This window comes from Protopterus annectens, chromosome 4.part0 (genome assembly GCF_019279795.1).
Source record: "Protopterus annectens isolate FY-2018-M chromosome 4.part0, PAN1.0, whole genome shotgun sequence".
In the NCBI taxonomy this organism is placed as follows: domain Eukaryota; kingdom Metazoa; phylum Chordata; order Ceratodontiformes; family Protopteridae; genus Protopterus; species Protopterus annectens.
In genome coordinates, this window is record NC_056733.1 from 1,901,686,356 (window position 1) to 1,901,710,474 (window position 24,119).

The following is a 24,119-nucleotide window of genomic DNA, read 5'->3' on the forward strand; positions in this document are numbered from 1 at the left end:
ACTGCAGTTCTGCAGGGCCTCATAGCCGCTCCTAATGCTGTTTAGCTCCAGCCTCCCAACCTTAGCTTTGGGATTCAACCCAAGTGTAATGACTGCAACAGTGAAACACGAAGAACATAGTACAGTTGTGTACACTTACCATAAATGTAGATGTTCGAGTGTATTCACTGTTGCAGTCCAGGTTACCCACCCACCATCCCCCATATCTTTGCTGCAACTTATCTGCTCTTCTCTAACCTATACAACCTATGTGGTGTATTTGCTTGTAGATGAAGGTATTACATATATTTTGGTGCATGCATGTTTTATTGGCATACTTTTAGCCTACCCTTTTGGGGGGCACCTGACATCTGCTGGGGCAAGAAAAACTGAAGAAAATGGCGTCGGCTGCATCTTTTATACCCCTGGCGCACTGACGTCATGGAAGAGGTGACCGCAACCGACTCCGGACCTAGACTTTGGAATTCAGGCCGACTGAAGGTAGCCTGCCAGCAGGATAACCCAAGTGTAATGACTGCAACAGTGAATACACTCTAACATCTACATTTATGGTAAGTGTACACAACTGTACTTTTTTTATAGGCACCATTCATCTCGTTAATACTAGATTCACAATAAATGCCACTGTCTAATACAGAGTCCATCCTTGTAATCACTAATGTCCATAATGACCAGTCCCCCCTCCCTTATCTGGTTTTAATAACCAAATGGGTAGACTTTTAATAAGATTCAAAGCTTCAATTTCACTGACATCAATGTTGTTCAACCTCATGTTTCTGTTTCCTTGTAAATGTCTCAAATCAAATTCACATAGCTGTTCAAATAATCCTAACAATGGGTGCATTGGTGGATTAAACGTACTAGATGCTCTTAATTGGTCATTTGTTTGTCCATTCTCACCAAACATTAAGTTAAGGTTAAGTTTACGAGTATAAAGCTTGAGGTCAGTCAAGGTTTCTGGTAGTTTGAAATGGTAGTCAGGCACAAAAGTTAAACCCCTACTAAAACGTTCCCAAAGTTTGGGGTCTATGTCATATTCAGAGTAATATATTTTAAAGTCCCCTCTTTTGTTGAATAAAATGGGGGGTTTAACTAATGTCTGTTCAATTTGTTCTCCTCTTTTCTGCCTCCTTTCGCTCTCGTGTTGTATTTCGGCCGATGGTTCTGGCCGTTGTTGGAAAAATGGTGTTCTTGTGTGTTCCTTAAGTTTCTGTTTTCAAAAAACGAAAGAAAAATTGCACAAGACACTAAAGATAATCACAAGGCCTTCTGTAGTTATGTCAGGAACCTGGGTGGCAACTCCCAAATATGCTCTGAGTTAGTGCAAAATGACAAAAAAATACACTGAACCCACAGACATTGCCAACATCCTGGCAGACAGGTTCAGTGCAAATTTCTTCCCTCCATCCCCCCCAAAAGAGCAAATGTCTATCCCAACAGAATGTAGCCTCCCTGACATCACAGATGAACAGGTGAGAGCTACCCTCTCCAAAGCAAAAAAAACAGCATCAATGGGACCGGACGGTGTCCCGTGCTGCGTCTTACACGAGCTCCAAGAAGAACTTAACCCTCACATAAAGTTACTGTTCAATCTCAGCTTTGCCACAGGATATGTACCCAAGGAATGGCGTACAGCAACAGTGGTCCCGCTCCACAAAGGTGGTGCCACAACGGACCCCGGAAGCTATCGCCCTATAGGCCTGACTAGCCTGGTCTGCAAAACTATGGAGCATATCATCATGGAACTCATAAACAAAAGACATCGGGAACCTCCAGACACTGGAATCCTACCCAATTTGGCTTTAAGGGCAGATCTTGCCTCTTGAACCTGGTCGACTTCTTTGAAACAGTTACCAAAGCCATAGATGAAAGGAAGGTAGTCCACACAGCCTACCTGGACCTCGCAAAAGCCTTCGACACAATACCCCACTCGGGCATCATAAATAAGCTCACCAGCTTAAATAAATTCCCTGTGTCACAAGATGGGTTGCAAACTGGCTCAAGGATAGAACCCACATGGTCAGAATTGCAGGTGCCATGTCAGACGCTAAACCAGTTACAAGTGGCGTCCCACAAGGCTCAGTCCTGGGACCCCTCTTGTTCGTTATATATTTCTCTGAGGTGCAGGCTAACAGGGGAGGACTATGGCTGACCAAGTTCGCAGATGACTGCCATAATTGATTGTCCGGCTGACGCAAGCATCCTCCAAAAGTGTCTCTCAGAGACGGATAACTGGTGCCAGAGCCATGGCCTAAAGCTAAACGCCAAAAAATGCATAGTCATTCCCTTTGGGAAAAACAAAGTGCCCACAAATTACCACATAGGTGGTAATCCATTAAGTATGGAAGAAGTAATTAGGGATTTGGGGACCCAAGTAGATAGTAATCTCTCCTTTGACAACCACGTTGCCAAAGTGGTTAGAAAGACCTTCTATATAGCCCACCTTATCACGAAAGGTTTCACATCTGGGTCAAGAGAGGTCATTGTGCCCCTCTACTTATCAGGCCCATAATTGAATACAATGCCCCATTTGGGATGTACCTTACCCGACACCTGCAGCAACTGGAAAGACCCCAAAAGTACCTCACCAAGAGGATCAAGGGACTCAAACAGATGCTCTGTGCAAAATGGTGGTCTATTTGGCCAAGTGCTCAGATTGTCCAAGATTCTACGTAGGAAAAACTAAACGTAGACTAAGGGACAGACTATATGACCATCAATACAGTATAAAGAAAAATAATCAAGATAGTGCATTAGCAAAACATATTGAAGAAAATCCAGGACATACATTTAAGTTTTGGGTACTAGACCAAATACTACCAAAAGATCAGAGGAGGACCAACTGAACTGGAATTAGAGAAATTAGAGTTGATATGGCAAATTAGGTTAAATGCATATAATGATTTAGGCTTAAATGACATGTGTTCAATTATGCCTATTTTGAGAATAAAAAGTCTAAGTAGATGAACACAAATTAAAGCTAATATTTAATGTAGTTGGTTGCTGTAAATATATAAATATATACAATATTATTAATTATAATAAATATGCCACATATATTATTATTTTTATTTTTTATTTATTATAAGGAAATTTGATATGGTATGACATAACACAATGTAAGAACAAGTTTTAAGTTTCATTGTAGGATCATAGTTTAAATACATTTATTTATTATAATTTAATAACATTACACAGTAAAATGTTACTGAATGACTGCTGATTTATATGTATAAAATTCATGTACAAGTGTTTTTAGAGTTTAGCCCTTTAAATTCAGCTGAAAGCTGGGGTCAGCTGATTTGAAGAAATGCTATTTAAACAAGTTTTTAATGAATATAAATTATCTGAAGAAGTCCACGAATTGTTGTGGATGAAAAGCGCTTCAATCTACTCAGTTGCTTACCGCCTACTCAGAGGCTATCTGTGCCTGATGTATAAAGCCATGTCCAACCCGGAATCACTGGACATGCTCCACCTCAGGAAATCCAAATCACTTAGAGCTACATGCTCCAGGGACTTAAACCTCAGCACAGAAATAAATAGGACATGCTGGAGGGACAGATTCATATCCCAGAGGCTCCCCTCACTCTGGAACAAGATCCCAGTCCGGGTTAGGCAGAGCCCCTCACTGACCCTCTTCAAGAGAAATCTTGATGAATGGATGGGAGATCGTAAGTTTACCCTTGGGATCTCTTCTGTGTTCCTGCTAGACAGATGCACAGTAAACAAACCTTAAAAGGGCTATCTTCTGTGACCTGCTATTCAAAGGCACAGTCTACTAATCTAAAAGGGTGGTGAAAGCCAAACACTCTGGCTAGGCTTGTAAATGCCTTAGGGCAGGTAGCCTAGTATCAACCTATGAATCTTATTAAAAGTCTACCCATTCGGATATTAAAACTGGATAAGGGAGGAGGAGTGGTCGTTATGGACATTAGTGATTATAACAAGAATGGACTCTGTATTAAACCGTGGCATTTATTGTGAATCTAGTATCAACGAGATGAATGGTGCCTATAAGAAAGTAACACTGTTTTTCAGTGAATTGTTCATAGACTGCCTGATAGACATAGACACTAAACTACTTGTCCACGCTTTGCCCAAAAATACCCACATTATTTGGGTAACCGAAGTTACACAAAAACCAACAGAATCCACCTATGAGGGCTTTAGTTAACTCTCAGGGTTCTATTACTTATGCTAGTACAAAATATGTGGACTCAATTTTGAAAAAGTGTGTTGCAAAGGAAAATCAAGTGTGCAGAGGCTCATGGTGTCTTTTGAGTTCAGTTAACTTTGAATACGATAAGAATGTTGTGTTTCTGACAGTAGATGTTCTTGATCTGCATTTCAAGAGGAAGGCATTGAATTAGTAGTAGAAAGACTGTTGGCATATGGTTCCGGTAACAGGGAGATCAGACTCTTCCAGGAAATTATGGATGTCATTTTGCAGAACAATTTTGTTACCTTTAACAACACTCTATATAAACAATTGGTGGGGGTGGCAATGGGTTCACCATGTGGGGGGGCTATGCCAACTTTGTTGTAGCCAGCTAGGAACAAAAGACCATCTTTAGGAGTGAAGAATGGGCAGAGAGAATAAAAATGTATACAAGGTTTCTCTACGACATTTTTATTATGTTCAAAGGCACTGAACCTGAACAACAGTACAAGGTTCTTCAAGTTCACCCACACATTCCATGAAAACAATTGTTTATTTAGACGAGTTAAAGAAAAATACTGAACAACATTATGTTGGTAGAATACACCATAAATCTACCTACTCGAACACTGTTACATTATAGGAGTTGTCACCCATCTTACCAAAAAAGATCTGTGCTAAAAGGACAACTTGTTCGAGCAGCACGAATGATAACAAATGAGACACTTAAACAGATGTTCTTAAGGAGGGCTTACCCAAATTGATTGGTCTTTGATATACTTGAAGTCCAACACAAAAGGAGAGTAGGGTTTTATAAACTATTACTCAGCTCTACCAGCATAACAATTCCTGCAGGAGAGGGCGACACAGACAGTAACCAATAATTTAACTCAGGATGAAATACTGGAAACGAGATACTGTGCCAGGGTACTCCCTAGCTGTTTTATTATTTCCTTTAATTTACAATCAAAAGAAATTGAGTTTATTTTGAAAAGAAATTGGAACATTTTTTCTACACAAGAAATTTTAGATAAATTAGGAGATTTTCCATCCTTTGTATATAGAAAAGGAAGGAATTTAAAACAGATTTTGGAATCGGAACCCCTGATAGTGAGTAGAACAGAAGGTACATATAAGTGTGAGAGTTGCAACTATTGTAAATACATTGCAACTGGAACAAATAAAGTAAAAGCAAAGGGTAGATTCAACTGTAATTCCAAGTATGTTGTCTACCTTGCTATCTGTGCAGTCTGTCCAGCATTTTATGTTGGAAAGACTGACAGGAAATTGAGAGAGAGAATCTGCGAGCACACATCACATCAGGAATAAAAACCTTAACAAACGCTCTAGCTAGACACTGTTCAGAACAGCCAGCTCATAACTTTCTTTGTAGGGTATTTAGTCAGGTTCCTGTGAGTGCAAAAGGGGGCCCCCAACATTTACTTTTGGAACAACAAGAGCTCCTTTGGCAACTTAGGTTGAATTCATATAATCCACCTGGGTTAAATGAGGTGACCACTATCGCATGTATTTTAAAACTGAGAAACTTAATTCGTTAAACATTTTAAACTGAGAAATTCAACTTTACAAAAAAACAATTTTGAAACTTACATTTTGGTTGGGCTGTAATTTGTGGAAGAAATGTGTATTCATTTTATCATTTCAGAATAACATTTAAGTTAGTGTGCGTTTACATGTTTAAAATAACGAGATGACACGCATTCGGTTTTGATGGTCATTTAAAGTACGTCTTTCATACTAACATTTTTCTTTTATATGCTGTTTCTGATGACTTTTAAAAGGATGTAGTTACGGGGACTAGCTTTGAAATGAGACCAACTTAATTGATTCTAAATGCATCAGGTGACATGTATTTAAACAGAGTGGTTTTCTTGTATCAACTGTCTGAAGAAGTCTTATATTGAGGAGACAAAAAGCACAACTACTGATTAAAACTTGCATTTTAGTTAAATACAAGTAAGTTGCAGTGTGATGAGGATTTTGTTTACCCCTGATGTGGAAGTAGAACACAGTAGAATATAAAAATGTCATAGTGTTATTGAGGACAAGAAAATTAAAATATGTTTTATATTAATGACATATAATGCAATTTGTTACAAAGCTTTATGGTAGAAAAAGGTTTGTAAATTGTGAGGTTAACAATGTGTGGGAGGTTATTTGAAGTACAAAGAGAAGTAGGACCAGATTGCGGTTGTACCAGAAGTGGTATGAGTTATTTTGAGTATAGAAAGGCCAGGAAAGAGGTTGAGTCTGTCTGCATTTAGGGTATCTCAGGAGAGGTTTAACAGAATAGCAAAGTATTTTTAAGTAATCCTTTAGTTGTAGTTTGAAAGATTTATTACAGAGGGAGATATGTAATTTCTAGTTTGAGAGAACGAGGAAGTTTAGGGATGGTACGGGAAGAGGATGATAATCTTGTAGAAGTCAAAGACTTTGCTAAACTCCAAGGCTTTTTGGATTCATTGAGCTTTTTTTCACAGCTTGTGTCCCTTGCATTTGCATATTGGACTATGGCCTGTGGCATTGCTCCCACAGGAGATCCCAGTGTGCTTAGACTGCAGCACATCCTCTCAATCCATTTTAGCGGGAAGGTTAGCTTATTACTTGGTAAAACTGCCTTTTTCTTCAGTTTCAGCCTGCTTTATTGTAGATTCCCATTAGCCTTCTTAATAAGAGTAAAACTTTTTCTCTGTGGTTGTCTATTGCCTTCCCCCTCCCCAAGAGAGCAGTGATCCCACTGTGAGACTTTACCTTTACGCTGGAAAAGCTGGCCAAGGCACCTTTAGAAAAAGTTCCTGTGTTGTCCATTGCCTTACTTGGATAGAAGGAAGTTTCTTAGCTCACCAGTGGGAGTGGGGGGAGCCTTGAATAGCCTACCTGTCCTTGAGGGAAGTGACCTCAGCACAAGAAGCTGTAGTAATTGGTCATTTTGGACCATTTCTAGCTCTTTTGAAGTTCCCTGGTTAAAATCTGCCTCTGGCATTTTTTTGAAGCCATATTGCTCAGACACAGCTCCACGTGGTCCTGTTGAGTCTTCCTGGCTGCAGAGAACTGAAAAAAAGCAACTGCTTTCCTGATTAAGTATCCTGCTGTTTTTTATATTTGTTTTACCTTCTACTTCTTACCTAGAGCAAGCTTTAACTGTTTTCATAGTTATTTACTGCATTTTTTATTATCTGCACTTAAAAGAACATTTTAGTCGAAATTAGTCTAATTCAAGTTGAAAAGTGTTTGTTTGCTGTTTAATTTAATTGTTTGGCTGCCCACTAAAGTGTGCTAGCCTGTACTACTGACTTATTGCCTTTTCTGCATTTAGCGGAGTTGCCACTAGAGCACCATCGGGCAGCTTGGTTAAACTATTTCTGGCACCGTAAAGTCTGCTCTTCATTTTTCCCTTAGAACTGCTCTACTTGTAATCTAAACAGTCTATTCTCTATCTGTAAAGCTCAGCACTTGTTCCTAAAGCATTTTTTAGTCAGGTAAAGCACTTCTATATTATACAATGTACTTCACTAGCTTAAAACCCCCTTGAGTACCCACTTCCCTATAGGTCCTTTCTGACTCAGTTACACAGCAAACTTTTTCATTTCTTCTAGCATGTCAAAGGGTCAGTTGCTAGCGTCCTCTCCTGCTCAGCTGGTAAATCTGGGAATATTGAGGCAATGTTACAATTGCCTCATGTACACAGACAACCCTCTCCTCCTCCCACAAAACACAAATACATGCAAGAGATGCAACTGAATAGCCAAACTGGAGGCTGAGCTCTCTCAACTCAGGACTGGCAAAACCAGACAGGAGGAGAAGGTAACCACACACGTAACCACACACACCATAAACCCAGTCTCACATAGAACTATCACAACTACAAATCAAACACATAAACACACAAAGACATACTCGGAGGCACTGATCAAAAATCTACCAAAACAGCAGAGGCCTCCAAAGCAGACACCCAAACAACTGCCACCTCATGACATAACACAAGCAACACATAGATCACAAAGTCAGTGTGCAAATCAGTCACAGCCCTTAAGGCCAAACACAATGCCAGACACACTTGTCATAGGTGACTCCATAGTCAGACACACTGACGTCCCACTCACCAGACTGAACAAGGAGAGGGTCACAGTAAGCTGCCTGTCGGGCGCTAGAATCCGTCACATAACACAAGCACTCAGGTCACTCCACAGCAAGTACAAGTATGACTCAGTCATTGTCCATGCCGGTGTGAATGACCTGAGACGTACCTCCCTGGACTACATGAAAAGAGACATAAAGGAGCTCTCAGATTATGTAGCCCAGGCTGGTATGACCCTGACCCTGAGCAGTATCCTACCTTCACCAAGAATGATGCCACAATACAGAGACAAAATGATCAGTTTTAATAATTGGCTTAATTTCTGGTGTCATTCTAAGGGGATCCAATGTCTGTCTGCCTGGAATGACATGCTTGACAAGCCACTTTGCTTTGCAAGGGACGGCTTGCACCTGTCACCCCTGGGTTTCCGGATATTGGCAAAGGCTCTTGCCACCCCCATAGTGCCTTTTTTAGACAAGGCTCAAATTCTAAACCCACCGCCCTAGAAAACAATAATGAAAAAAAACTAAGAGTAATGCTGCTCAATGCCAGAAGTCAAAATCTCAAGATGCACGCCTTCGAAGCCCTCCTCAGTATGGAGAACATCGATGTCTGTGCTGTGACTGAAACCTGGTTCAAGGCTCCTGAGAGTACCCCGGCACTATCAGGTTTTACCTCATATCATGCGTTCTGGCCCCAAAACCCGGACCGTACCACAAAAGGAGGGGGTGTATCCATATTCATCAAGGATACCCACACCTCCAGGCTGGTGGCAACTCACGAAGCATCAGAGACCATTCAGGTGCAATTAACCATAGGCAAAACTGCTCTAGAGTTTGTAGCATGTTACAGGCCACCCTCTCAAACTCAGGAACCCCACACAGCCTTCCTGAAGACACTGGAGAGTATAAATGTCTCTCCAAACACCATCATATTGGGTGACTTCAACTACCCAAACATAGACTGGGAACATTACTCAAGCCCCAATACCCTAGCCCAAAGGTTCCTGGAGTTCATAAACTCAAATGCTATGGAACAACTTGTCACCATTTCCACAAGAGGTGAAAATATACTAGACCTGATCATCACAAACATGGGGACAAAATGCTCCACACCGGAAGTATATCCCTCATTGGTGAGATCAGACCATAAACTAATCTCACTGGAGATCCACATCCCGCCCCACCCCCAACAAAAAAGACCACAGTGAAGAACTTCTCAAAAGCCAACTTCACACTTCTTAAGACTGGTGTGGTATCCTTCAAGGCCCCTGAGCCATTGGAAACCACAACCCACGCTGCTGAATCCCTTACAAATGCTTTCTACGAGCACCTCCAGGATTGCATGGATCAAGCAATCCCAAATAAAATCAAGACCCTTTCCACCAAAGGCAAGCGCCCGATCTGGTGGACCCCAGCCATAAACAAGCTTTACAACAAGCGGAGAAAGCTAGTACAAGATAGAGCTAAAGGGAAGACATCTCTGATCAATAGTAGTAAAAAACTACGATCACTCATAAAATCATCCAAGGCCAACTTTGAGAGAAAAATCCACAAGGACTCAAAAGACAATCATAAGGCCTTCTTTAGCTATGTTAGAAATCTGGGTGGAAACTCCCAGATATGCTCAGAATTAGTCCAAAATGATACAAAAATCACTGAACCCACAGACATTGCAAACATACTGGCAGACAGGTTCAGTGAAAATTTCTCCCCTCCCTCCCCCCCAAAAGGAGAAATATCTATCCCAGCAGAGTGTAGCCTCCCAATCATCTCAAATGCCCAGGTGAGAGCTGCTCTCTCTAAAGCTAAAAACACAGCATCAATGGGACCGGATGGTGTCCCCGGCTGTGTGCTACACGACCTCAATGAGGAACTAAACCCACACATAAGGCTGCTATTTAATCTTAGCCTTACCACAGGATACGTACCCAAAGAGTGGTGTACGGCAACTGTGGTCCCACTCCACAAAGGCGGTGCTTCTACGGACCCTGGTAATTTACCACCCCATAAGCTTAACAAGCCTGGTCTGCAAAGCTATGGAGAGGATCATAATGGAACTCATAAATAAAGACATAAGGGACCTACAGACATTGGATCCTACCCAATTCGGCTTTGTCAAGGGCAGATCATGCCTCTTGAACTTGGTCGACTTTTTTGAAACAGTCACCAAGGCCATTGATGAGGGTAAGGCAGTTCACACAGCCTACCTTGACCTTGCAAAAGCTTTCGACACAATACCCCACTCGGGTATCATAGAAAAGCTCGCCAGCTTAAATGTAAACCCATATGTCACAAGATGGGTTGCAAACTGGCTCAAGGACAGAACCCACAGGGTTAGAGTTGCTGGTGCCATGTCAGACTCCAAGCCGGTCACAAGCGGTGTCCCACAGGGCTCAGTCCTGGGCCCCCTCTTGTTCGGCATCTACTTTTCAGAAGTGCAGGCAAACATAGGAGGATTGTGGCTGACAAAGTTTGCAGATGACTGCAAACTGGGCGCCATAGTTGAAAATCCATCAGACAGATATCCTTCAGAGAGGTCTCATAGAAACGGATAACTGGTGCCAGAGCCATGGCCTTAAGCTAAACGCCAAAAAATGTATAGTCATACCCTTTGGTAAAAACAAGGTAACCCCAAGTTACCACATAGGTGGCAATCCATTAAGCACAGAAGAGGTTATCGGGGACCTGGGGACCCAAGTTGACAGTAACCTTTCTTTTGACACTCACATTGCCAAAGTGGTTAGGAGGACCTTCTACATTGCCCACCTGATTATGAAGGGATTCACATCCAGATCAAGGGAGGTCATTGTTCCCCTGTACTCTTCACTTATCAGACCAATGATTGAGTACAATGCCCCATTCGGAATGTATCTTACCCGACACTTGCAGCAATTGGAAAGACCCCAAAAGTTCCTCACCAAAAGGATAAAGGGACTCAAAAATATGCCATATGCTGCCCGACTGAAGAAACTCCAGCTCTATTCAGTCGCATACCGTCTGCTCAGAGGTGACCTGTGCCTGACATACAAGGCCATGTCCAATCCGGAATTAATGGACATGCTCCACCTCAAAAAATCCAAATCCACCAGAGCCACAAGAGCAAGAGACTTAAACCTCAACACGGATATAAATAGGACTTTCTGGAGGGACAGATTCATCACCCAGAGACTCCCTTTGCTGTGGAACAGAATCCCGGTCCATGTGAGACGGAGCACCTCGCTGGCTCTGTTCAAGAGGAATCTTGACCAGTGGATGGGAGATCGTAGGTTTACCCCGGGGATCATCTGCTGGACAGAGGCATGGCAAACTAATGGGTATAGTATTCTTCAACCTAAGGGGTGGTGAAAGCCACACAACTCTGGCTAGGCTTATAAATGCCCTGGGGCAGATAGCCTAGTATGAACCTATGAACTGCCTTTAATCTTCTCAATTGTTGGGCAAGAAAAACACTTTTTATTTTATTTTGCTAGTTGACACATCAGCCTTGGGAATTCCTGAAGTCCAGGCCACTTTTAAACTAACTGTCATTAGTCCTCTCAAGTGTCTGACAAGAAAACAGCTTTTTTGCTTGTAATCACACAATTTCTGAAGTCAAAATCTTTTTATGTAATCTTTATTTTTCCCGATGGACAGAGTCGTTTTATGTACGTACTCTTCCTTTATGCTTCAGGTTGTTATTCAGTTGGCCTTGCTTTGAGGCCATCCAATTGAGTCATTTTTTTTTAATCCCCAGAGTAAGGGCGGAGGATCCATTATTTTAATTTTTGGGGGGTATTTACAGGTAATTGAGTTGCTTCTTGTATAGAACCAAAGAGCTAAGACCACTGAGCAGTTTTTTGTTTATTTTGCTATTTGGAGAAGGGAATGCAATCTCTGGACTGTTTATGAATGTCTGGGTTGTGGCATTACCTTTTTATGCTGCCTATGGGGTGATATTTCAAGAGCATGTCAGTTCTCATTCTACCTGGGCCACAATGAGTACCATTACTTTTATTTAGAATGGTAGTTAACCAGGCCATTTTGCAAGCAGCCACTTAGTTCTCTGTACAAACCTTTCCTAAGCCTACAGATTACACCACTTTCCAGAGGCAGAGCAGGTTTCCCTGTAACCAAGGAAAGTAGCCAGTCTTCAGATATATGGGAAGTGCTTTGGGAATCTTCCAAAAGGTTTGAGTGCAGCAGCATTCCATGCAAAAAAATGTAGTACAACACGGTAAAATTGTGTGGCAAACTTACTGTAATAGTAGATATTTATGTAGAATTACTGCTGTGGTATATTTGAGCTTGGATTGGCGCACGCGCCCACACACACTTGCTACTATTGCTTACCTGGAAACCAGGAGTCTAGGGTATACCTGGCCTGCTTTCAGGGAGAACAAATTTTTTGGGTAGCACAGTCTGCCCGGGACAGTTTTTGTGGCGTATCTATCCATTTGGGTTCTGTTCAGGGGTAGCCTGGAGTCTGCCATGCACTGAAGATTTTGTGGACTGGTTTATCATCTTACTAGGAATGTTGTAACATCCCTGGAGAGGCATCAGCTTAGCCGAGAGGATGTGGATGCAGGACAGTGAAAGGCTGGTCATCAAATCTCTCCCATGGCTGAGTTCTCAGAGTTATGACTGCAGCAGAGATCCAACGTGAATGAATGTTATGGTAAGTTCCTTGCACATTTGTACTTAATGAAGCAAGCTGAGAAAAATAATCTAATCATGTCTCTGGTCATTTGAGGAGCATCCTTTCAATGGAGTTTTGCTCAAAGGCATCTTAAGTGACTAGACTACTTCAACTGACTTGTCACAACCCAAGTGGGGGGTTGGGCATTAGCTATACTCTGATTTATTTTGGAGTGATGAGCTGCTTACTTTTTCCTGAAGACTGAGCCTAACTACCTGTGAAGAATCCTAGTCTCTGCTGTTTTGTCTATCTTTTTGGTCATTGCCTACAACTCGAGACTGTAGGCAAGGATGGGGAACATAGACTGACCAGTGAATTGAGAGTTTTTGCCTTGGAACTAAGTTCTGTCACTTCACCACAACAGAATGGTACAATACCTTCAGTAGTGCTGCAGCTGGAACTATCCGCTGGCCAGTCTCATTGAGCTGGGGGAAAACATGCTTTAGGAGGATAGTCAAGGAGGCTGTCAAGTGTTGGGCGTGGGAGAGGATGAGGGCATCATGAAGCAAAACAAAGAAAGATAAAATATTACAATTAAACTTGGAATATGAAGATGAGTGAAAGCAGAGATAAGGATGTTCAGAATATTCCTTTTTTCAAGGAAAAATGCTTTGTCATTTGTAAAGTCTGAGTATTGGAATAATGCAAGATTTCAATGAAATTGTTTCATGATGATTTTAATATTTAATGCTTGTAAAACTATTTGAAAATTGTTTTAATTCTGCTTATCTATAGCTGTTCTAAACTGAAACAAATTTATGATAATGACTGAAAATTTCACTTTTGTAGAAAAAGCCAAACTGCAACCAAGAACAAATACGAAGCTCCGTTCAAACAAACAGATAGTCTTTAATGTAGCTTAAAATCCACCAAATTGAGCGCTTTCATCTGCCCTAAGCAGACTTCATCAGAATAATTAATAAACAGTGCCTCACATTTTTATACCATTCTAATGCTGCAGTAATTATTCAATAATTAACAAATTAATCAATTACAACAAACAAATCAATCATTCCATAAACCTGTTAATATAACAGTGAATATAAATAGTTAGGTTATCCAAACTGAATTTAACCCATTGGTATATTTCTACTCTTTAATCATCTGTCAAAAGTGCTACTGTGCATATAAATACTTAAAACTACTGATGCTGTCATTACATATATTGTATGGTTTATAATTTGTATATTATTGAAATGTACTAATATATTTTGATTATATTTCTTATTATAATTGTATCGTTTCATACTACAATATGGGTTATTATATCTCAAAAATAAAAATAAGTAATGTAACTTATTATATAATGAAATTTGTACATAATAAATATTAGGTATACTTGGCAGGGCTAATAAATGAATAAACATATAAATAGAAGACCATATGAATATATAAAAAAGGATGAAATGAGAAGTGAATTTATGACTATTATAAATAGGACACTTGTATATTAGTGTAGTGTGTGTAGTGAGTTGTACTCTTGAAATTCACAATATAAAATATCCATGTTATCATAAAAATGTTAATTAAAACATATAACAAATAAATAAATATCTAAATTTTATTAATAAAAACAATCATTCATGATCCAAATAAATAATATTATATTAATATTAGAACAGGATCAAACTGAGGCAGCTTTATCAATTAGTATCGCCTTTATATTAATATATTCGTTGAGACCAGGGAAATAATTTGATTTCAGTCTCAACTGCCACTTGATCTCTCTCAGTAGTAGGTTATTCTTAAAATCACCTCCCCTAGTGTCAGTTTTCATTAATTCTAAAATGGCAAACTTGAAATCTCTAAAACCAGCACAATTTACAGAATGTTTATAGAGGGCACTGGTCTCTTTTTTTCACCTTGATGTCATTGGTGTGCTCATAAATTCTCTCCCTCAGTGCCCTCTCAGTTTTGCCTACATAGAAGGAGGTGCATTTAGTACAAGTGGCTAAGTAAACTAACATCCTACTACGGCAATTGCCTTTACAAAAGGATACCTTACTATTAAGACCATTCTTGAGTGTTATGTCCTCAGCCTGATTAATGTATATACATTGTCGACAACTCCCACACTTGGTTGTTCCTTTCTTTATGTTTTTGTCAAATATAATTCTATCTCTCTCAAATAATCTTTTAAAATTCATGCCAGTCTTATAGGTCAGTAATGGCTTATTTCCAACAATTTCATATATTTCTTTGTTGGTCTTCATAATGGACCAATTTTCTTCTAAAATTCTAGTAAAACAATCTGAAAACTCATTATATTCTGTAATATACATGCCCTCGAAAAATCTTTTGTGTTGTGACTTTGATGTTCTTTATATGTTAATTTTTGTCCTAACAGGGGCTTGTATTTGTTACCCCACCCTGTGTATACTTCATCCAAAATTTCACCAACTAATTCTCTAGGATATCCTCTCTCTAAGAATTTTTCCATCAGAAATATAAACTCGTTCAGTAAATCCTTACGTTCTGAGGTCATTCTTGCAATTCTAACAGCCTGTCCCTTAATAACACTTTTCTTTTGATGAAACGGGTGTAGGCTGTTAAAATGAAGGTAGCTATTACACCAGGTATTTTTTCGAAAAATATTTGACTTGAAACCTTTTACTTTTTTACTTAGAGTAATATCCAAGTAATTAATACTCTGATCCTGTACTTCATGGGTGAATGACAAAAAATTGGTGGTTTCATTAATATATTTCATGAATTCCTCCAATTCATTTTCATCATCGTCTTCCCAAACAAGGAAGATATCGTCCAAGAACCTAAGATAAATTTTAATATTTTTCTTAAATATACTAGGAAAGATGTATTTCTCCTCCCAACCAAGGAGGACAAGATTTGCATATATGGGGGCACAGGCTGCCCCCATGGCTACCCCCATCACTTGTCTATAATATTCTCCCTGAAACGTTATAAAATTGTTATCCAAAACTATTTCTGTCAACTCTAATGTTAATAGTTTTGTATCAGTTGAAGCCTCTAGGTATCTATGGACGATGTTCTCAAAATATTCAAACCCCACATCCCTAGGAATACACGTAAAAAGGTCCCTAACATCTACAGTAACCAGTTTGCAAGTTTCAGACCACAAATTTTCATTAATTTTACCCAAGAAATCCCATGAATCTTGAACTAAATGTTCTTGTTTTTTAACAATATCTTTTAGTGTTTGGTCAATAAATACTGCCAGTGGGTGTGTCTTAGAATTCTTTGCTGAAACTATAGGACGAAAAGGAGGTTCCAGTATGTTTTTGTGAATTTTAGTTATTCCGAAGAATTGGGATATACGTGGATACTTTTGTTTTAAAAAATTGTAAATCCCAATTTCTATCCTATTTTCTATAAGGTACTCTTCCAACAGTGAATCTATCCTTTTATAAGCTGTTTGAACTTCATTAAATGAAACTGTTGTACAAGTTTCTTTGTCATTCAACAAAGTAGTTAACACATCATTGTATGCTTCCTGTTGAAAAATAACTACTCCCCCTCCTTTGTCCGGTTGCATAAACCTTAAATCAACCTTTTCCCTTAAGGAATCAAGAAGTTTTATTTCAGCTTTATTTAAATTATTAGTTGTAGTCTTTCCTCTAAATTTTCCATATGTCTCATAAATTTCATTGGTTACTATGGTTTCAAAAATGTTAACCGGATGTAGTGGGGGATTGTAAATACTGCTCCGAGTCCTTTTTAACATTGGAGAAGTGAAAACAATATCTCCCTCAGAAATGCCACCCTGTATATTTTTATTACTTTTGTTAAAAGGTTCTTTCTGATTGTTAATTAAACTTAAATTCAATTTTCTAAGGTATAACTTCAGTTTTACAGATTTCAAGTTTGCCATTTTAGAATTAATGAAAACTGACACTAGGGGAGGTGATTTTAAGAATAACCTACTACTGAGAGAGATCAAGTGGCAGTTGAGACTGAAATCAAATTATTTCCCTGGTCTCAACGAATATATTAATATAAAGGCGATACTAATTGATAAAGCTGCCTCAGTTTGATCCTGTTCTAATATTAATATAATATTATTTATTTGGATCATGAATGATTGTTTTTATTAATAAAATTTTAGATATTTATTTATTTATTATATGTTTTAATTAACATTTTTATGATAACATGGATATTTTATATTGTGAATTTCAAGAGTACAACTCACTACACACACTACACTAATATATGTGTCCTATTTATAATAGTCATAAATTCACTTTTCTCATTTCATCCTTTTTTATATATTCATATGGTCTTCTATTTATATGTTTATTCATTTATTAGCCCTGCCAAGTATACCTAATAATATTTATTATGTACAAATTTCATTATATAATAAGTTACATTACTTATTTTTATTTTTGAGATATAACCCATATTGTAGTATGAAACGATACAATTATAATAAGAAATATAATCAAAATATATTAGTACATTTTAATAATATACAAATTATAAACCATACAATATATGTAATGACAGCATCAGTAGTTTTAAGTATTTATATGCACAGTAGCACTTTTGACAGAGGATTAAAGAGTAGAAATATACCAATGGGTTAAATTCAGTTTGGATAACCTAACTATTTATATTCACTGTTATATTAACAGGTTTATGGAATGATTGATTTGTTTGTTGTAATTGATTAATTTGTTAATTATTGAATAATTACTGCAGCATTAGAATGGTATAAAAATGTGAGGCACTGTTTATTAATTATTCTGATGAAGTCTGCTTAGGGCAGATGAAAGCGCTCAATTTGGTGGATTTTAAGCTACCATTAAAGACTATCTGTTTGTTTGAACGGAGCTTCGTATTCTTGAAAATTTCACTTTATCAATGTTAATTCCTTGAATTTCAAATTGTGGAAATGGAAATACGTTTTTTAGCCTTAAATTGTTTCTGGAAATCAGCAATAGAGAAAACTAATGGCAGGATGAGATGGTGGCAGGACTTCAAGTCATACTGGCTGAAGAGGGAATGTATAATAAAAGGCATCAAGCTGAAATCCTATGACCTTCCATCCAGTTAGTCAAAGGAGCAAAGGGGATATTAAAGTGGATGAAGAGGGAAAACTGGACAGATGTAATCACTGACATAAGCAGGAAATAGTACAGACAATCCTGTTTAAACAGGATGAGATTAAGGTACCTTAGGCTTTCAGATGTAATCCTGCTAGTATCTGATAGAGGTATTCAATGACTTGTTAGTCTTTGGTGAAGTACAACATGACTGGAGAAAGGGCAATAGTGTCACTCAGTTCAAGGGTGGGGGACAGTTAAAAATGAAGCTAGACAGGTGCAGCTTCACCTGTAGGGAAGGTAACAGTAAAGTTTGTGTGGAAAGAGTTTGGTTGCATGAAATGGTAACAGCTGTTAAGTATTTTAAAGTGAAGATGGTCAATGAAGTACTTGCTCATTTTGTGGCCATTGGTTGTTCCAGCTTTTCTGATTTGTTATTGTTTTACTCCACTCATATGGTTTGTGCTTTTTCCTTTGATAAACTTGTGAATGGAGTGCTACCAATTGTAGTTGGTGCCCCCCAATCTTTTGGGGAAACTGCACCATAGGAAGGTTGTTTCCTTAACTTTATTGTACTAATCCTGCTTTCTGCTCCTTCCCTGTACAGAGAATCACATTTTGGAAGATGTCAACAAATGCGTAATAGCCCTTCAGGAGAGGGATGTAGATGGACTGGACCGTACTGCTGGTGCCATTCGTGGCCGTGCTGCCAGAGTCATCCATGTTGTCACCTGCGAGATGGACAACTATGAACCTGGAGTCTACACTGAGAAAGTTATAGAAGCCACAAAGCTGCTCAGTGACACAGGTAATTAGTCTAATCTGAAGTGCAAATTTGAAGAATGTGGGTTTACTAATACATAGCTGGTAGAAAATGGATATCCTTTGTGTTAATAATGGGCTGGTAAAGCTAATAGGATTAAGTGGGATGTGGGATTTCTGTGGGTTGATGGTGCTGAGTAGAACATCTTTGCTATTATATTTGTGAACAATCCACTAGAATAGATTAACATCCAGAATTAAAACTACTTGAAACTGGTTGAGTACCAGTCAGTGTTTAGATATCTACTGTACTTTATTCTTATTTTGTTAGCTTGACAATATTTTTGCATTTAGTTTTCTCCATGTTCTGTTATAATACTGTTTGATGTCATGCATTGGTTTGAAGTTAGCCTTATAATGAGCAATCTTAGGTTGCCTGTAAAGAATCTACAGTTAAATAGTCTGGGACAGTTGTCTTGTTTCTCTACACCCATTTCAGTAATAAATCCAAGTTTGTGTTTTTTTCTTCCCATTTCCCAGCTTGGGGGGGTACCTTGTGTGTTGAGTCTGTCTCCCTTGTCATATTGTAATTTTCACTAGGTGATGCGGTTTCCCTCCCATATCCCAAAGTTATTCTGTTAAATGAATAGGTCGTCCTCAAAACTGCCCATAGATTTTCATCTGCTGTGCATGTCCATGTGTAGTGCATCCTGTTCCGGATTGGTATCCTGTCCAGAATTACTTCTCTGCATTATACACAGAGTGCTGGTCTAGGCTCAAACTTCCTCCTCATAACCCTGAATATTTTTTTTTTTTTTTTTTATTACTGGTGGAAGAAAGATTGAATTATATAAACTGGACTGTTAAGTGAAAGTAAAATGGTGTGGCCATATGTGTGACATCTTTCTATATGACCCACCCCCCCCCCAAAAAAAAATAAATAAATATGCACGCATTTTTATAAATGTATTTTGTTTGAATAAGCATATACAGCATTACATTTCAGAAAGAAGGTGGTGCATTTTTTGATAAATTCGGAAGTAAACTTGATATAATGACTAATCAGCTTTAAAAAACGGATTGAAGATAAGAACTCCAGGAACCACAATGAGACAGTACTTTTTAGCGCTTTCTTTCACTTTAATGTAGTGAACTTCTTCAGAAAACGAAGAGACTTCCCATACTCTTCTTTTATAGTTACAATAAAGGAAATGATGTCATAAACCTAATTAATCAATTTAAATTATAAAACATGTATATACATATAAATACATAAAATGTTTAAAACTCTTATATGTTTGTATAATACATCTTTTAAATACTTATTAAATAAAAGTGACATTATTTCAAAGTGTATTTTATATGTCACTTTTATATATGTGGGTGTACATGTAATTATTTCACTTAAACTTTAGTAAAATTCACCAACCTTCTTTCTAAAGAAAACCAATGCTAGTTCAATAAGTTGTGTATTTTTTTGTACAAATGCCCTTACTTTCCCAACCATGTTACAATTCTTACTTTGACATTCAAAATATTTCATAAATTTTATAATTTTATGAACATATGTAAATGTAAACATATGAATCTATGAATCTCCTACACTTGTCCCAAATACCAAAATGAACTATAATGAAAGTTCAATACATTAATCTAAACTCAAAATGTAATTAAATAAACTAATCTCCAAATTTGATGAAAAATTGTTGCTTCCAAATTTGATGAAAAATTGTTGCTAAAAAGTACTGTCTCATTGTGGTTCCTGGAGTTCTTATCTTCAATCTGTTTTTTTGGACTAATCAGCTTTGTTTCGGCCTGGCTATAATATGAAGTAAGGCTATTTTTTGACTGAGGCTATGAATGACACGTTCAGTATTAGTTTCCATAATACGAATGTTTCTGTGCTCTTTTCCTTTATGGATGTCTTAATGAGAAGTATTCCTGATTCCTGCATCTCTTGAGCTGGCCTGCATTTCTGGGGAAAAAAATGTCTAAGCAACAGACATGCTAAGATGCATTCACTAGTTGTGACTTCTTTAGGGGGGGGGGGTCAGAAAGTCGCTAGTGCCAAAAAAGTCAACTTGGAGAAACAAGAGTGAATTCTAAGATTGGAAAGTCCAAAAACACTTTTTGTAGCAAACCAGAAACCTGCTTTTTCAAGATAACACTGAATGCGAACACACTTTCAAATCTAGTAATAAAAGCGCAAGTAAAATTAACTGTTTTACAAATTAATACAGTTAATCTTGAAGCATAGAATAGTCTGCACCTTTATTCTTTAAATGTATGTTGTGAAATTGTGTCAGGATATTAGTATACGTTGTTTTTCAGGAGTAATTGATAATTCAAGTGTTCTTTTACTGAAATTGACAGCTGTATTCACTTCATTTGATTAAGTTAACATTTTGCTTCGTCAATTTTGTATTCAGTGTTTATCTTGAGAAAATATCTGTTTCTGATTCATTACAAACTTGTAGATTAAAAGTATTTTTTTACTTCATTTTATGTTTTTTGGATTCATTCCTGTTTCTGCTGAGAACCTTGTATGTTTGATTTGCAAGGAATGTACCAACAACTTTCAGTTTTACCACTGTTTTACACAAGACCACCTTACCAACTTATTTGGTGTCCCTAAACTTTGTCATATAGCCAACACCCAAACAAGAGGTACAATAGGATATGGGAGGAAGTCAGGTACATATATAAAAACTCTATAATGGACTCTTCTGTGGTCTCTTTGGAAGAAATAAGCAGGTCCATGGTGCACTAATAGCAAGAATGGGCACATTTGGAACGGTCGACACTTCAGCTACCATAGCATTTTGGCAATGATACTTGAGACATTATCATGTAAATCCCAAATGAAAACATCAAGGAAAAAGTAAGGAAGCTTATCCAGATTCATTTTTAGAGAGAAATGTGCTATCAGATGCAAGTACGATGTAGTACCTTTGATGGCCTTTTAGGGTGGATAAGTATCCCCTCTTGTTATGAGGTGGTAGATGCCTGTTTGTGAGATGCAGCCTCTGGGACAGTACTGAGAAGGCAGATATGGATTAGATTCCATCTGTTTATGACTCTGTTTATGGAAGTTAGCTCGACATGTTCCCTAGACAAGGATCTCTAATATGTTCATGTTTCATTGTTGCAGTCCTAACTGTTTGGATTTCCTGCCATGGAGATCTTTAGCTGGTCTGACTACCAGAGAAATTCCTCCAGTTAAAGCTGGTAAATGCTCTGACTGACGTTGAGACATCTTGGGTAAAAGGGAGTCTGACAGTGCCATAAACTCAGTTGTTTCTTGCCATCAGAGCCCGAAGCAGAGTACTAGTCAGTGCATCAGTCAGTCTGAACAAGCAAAAGATCATGTCTAAAGCTAAGTACTCCACTGTGGGGAGCTTTTCCTGTTTTTCTTGACTAATGTCTGGGAAAGTTAGTAACCGTCTCCAATGTGGCAAGCAGATACCACAGTGGGACTTTTGTCCTTTTTGTGTAACTTGTTTAGGCCCAGAAAACGACATGCTTGTCAGTTGTGCTTGCTTTAACATTGGAACATTCAGGCATAGGACTAAGATTTTAGATAAGCACTTTAATGATTTGTTAGGGCCTTCTTGTACAGTGTTGTCTGCCATTCTGGCTTAGGTTGATCTCACCTAGGTGTATAATAAAGGAATAATGTCCAGGACATAGGTAGAGTACTGGGTGATGCTCATTTGCCATTTGCAAAGGCTTGTTATCGAAGGGGAGATGCTCTTGCAGTCCCCTCTAACTGAGATTGTGGCACAGGCCTCTGAGATCCGTTTGGAGTCCGATATTCCACTGGGTTCCTCCACGTCCGCACAAACAGAAGGACTTAGCTTTTGGTTGGGTCTCGAGCCACTAAACAGGTTCTGGCTTTTGACGACTGCTCACAAACTGTCAAAGGGGTGTCCGGAGTCTTTCATCAGGAGATTTCCCTCTGCCTACACCAAGCACTTATCTTTTGGCAGCACCCATGGGGGAAAATTAGCACTTTTTGCTCAAAATTGGCAGTTAATAACCCATTACAAGTGGGTACTAAATATGGTTTCACAGAGATACAGATTTCATTTCCACACTCTGCCAATGGCAAATGGTTGGCCAGATCTGTCAAAAAATCAATGGGCAGAGGTACAGAAACAGGTTACGTCCCTCATGGAAATGGGGGCCATTCAGACAGTACCAGAACAGGAAAAAGGACAAGTTTTTTACTCGACTGTTCTTGGTACCCAGAAAGGACAAGGCCTGGTGGCCAATACTGGATTTATCGATTTTGAAAACACACCTGGCCATTCCAAAATTCAAGATGCTGACTTTGCAGCTGCTTCTGCCCATGCTGGGCAAGAAAGCTTGGCTGGTGACTTTAGACCTAAAAGAGGCATATATGCATGTCCCAGTAAGACGGTCGTGCAGAAGATACCTCAGATTCAAGGCAGGCTTAATGCATTACCAATTCTCTGCACTGCCCTTTGGCTTATCTACTGTGCCCAGGGTCTTTACAAAGTGCCTGGCACCAGTAATTGCATTTTGCAGACAAAGAAGTATACAAATATATCCTTACTTGGACGACTGTCTCATTCAAGCAGAGAACAGGGACACACTCTTCTTCGACACCTGGCATTTGTAAAAAGAATTCTAACATGCCTAGGGTACGCAATAAACGAAAAGAAATCACAAGTGGTACCCTCTCAAAAGATAACATTCCTGGGTGCAAGCTTGAATACAACTGTCCAGGTGGCTTACCTCATGCCAGACAAAGGCAACTGGCTACTTATTTCAAACTGATGGCAACAAAAACCCAATCTTCTGCAGGCTCTGGGCTTCATGGCATCCTTCATCCTGCTAATTCTGTATGCAAGACTGCATATGAGGAAACTTCAATGGTACCTAAAAAGTTTATAGAGTCAACATTCACACAGTCTGGAATCAAGGATTCCTCTCATTCCCTGCCTGCAACAGGAGTTTCTAGGGTGGGCAAAGGCCCGTCACCAAAACATGGGACAGCCCTTCACTCCACCCCCTGTCAGCCAAACCTTAACAGATGCATCAGATTATGCCTGGGGGGCCCACATGGCAGGAATATGCATTCAGGACATTTGGGCACCAAAACAAATGCATCTACATATCAACCAGAAAGAGATGCTGCCTGTTCAAAATGCCTTAACAGCTTTCAAGGACTTACTTCATCCAGGACAACAACTGATAAAGACTGACAAAACCACAGTCATGTGGTATATAAACAAGCAAGGGGGCACACACTCATACCCCCTTTGAACATTAGCCATGACACTGTAGGACACAGCTTTGACCTATCAAATACATCTTCAAGCTCAATTCCTGTCAGGAAAACAAAACAATCTGGCAGACGATTTAA

The 24,119-nt window shown here is 38.8% G+C and overlaps 1 protein-coding gene across 1 annotated transcript in view; it reads left to right on the top strand.

Moving 5' to 3' along the window:
* The window catches only part of CTNNA1 (catenin alpha 1), a gene marked incomplete in the record, with an annotated part of 2,307,982 nt that overhangs the window by 1,637,490 nt on the left and 646,373 nt on the right, over positions 1-24,119 (top strand). Inside the window, 1 exon segment of the mRNA XM_044069565.1 lies at positions 18,573-18,773. Within this exon segment, the coding sequence (XP_043925500.1) occupies positions 18,573-18,773 (201 nt within the window).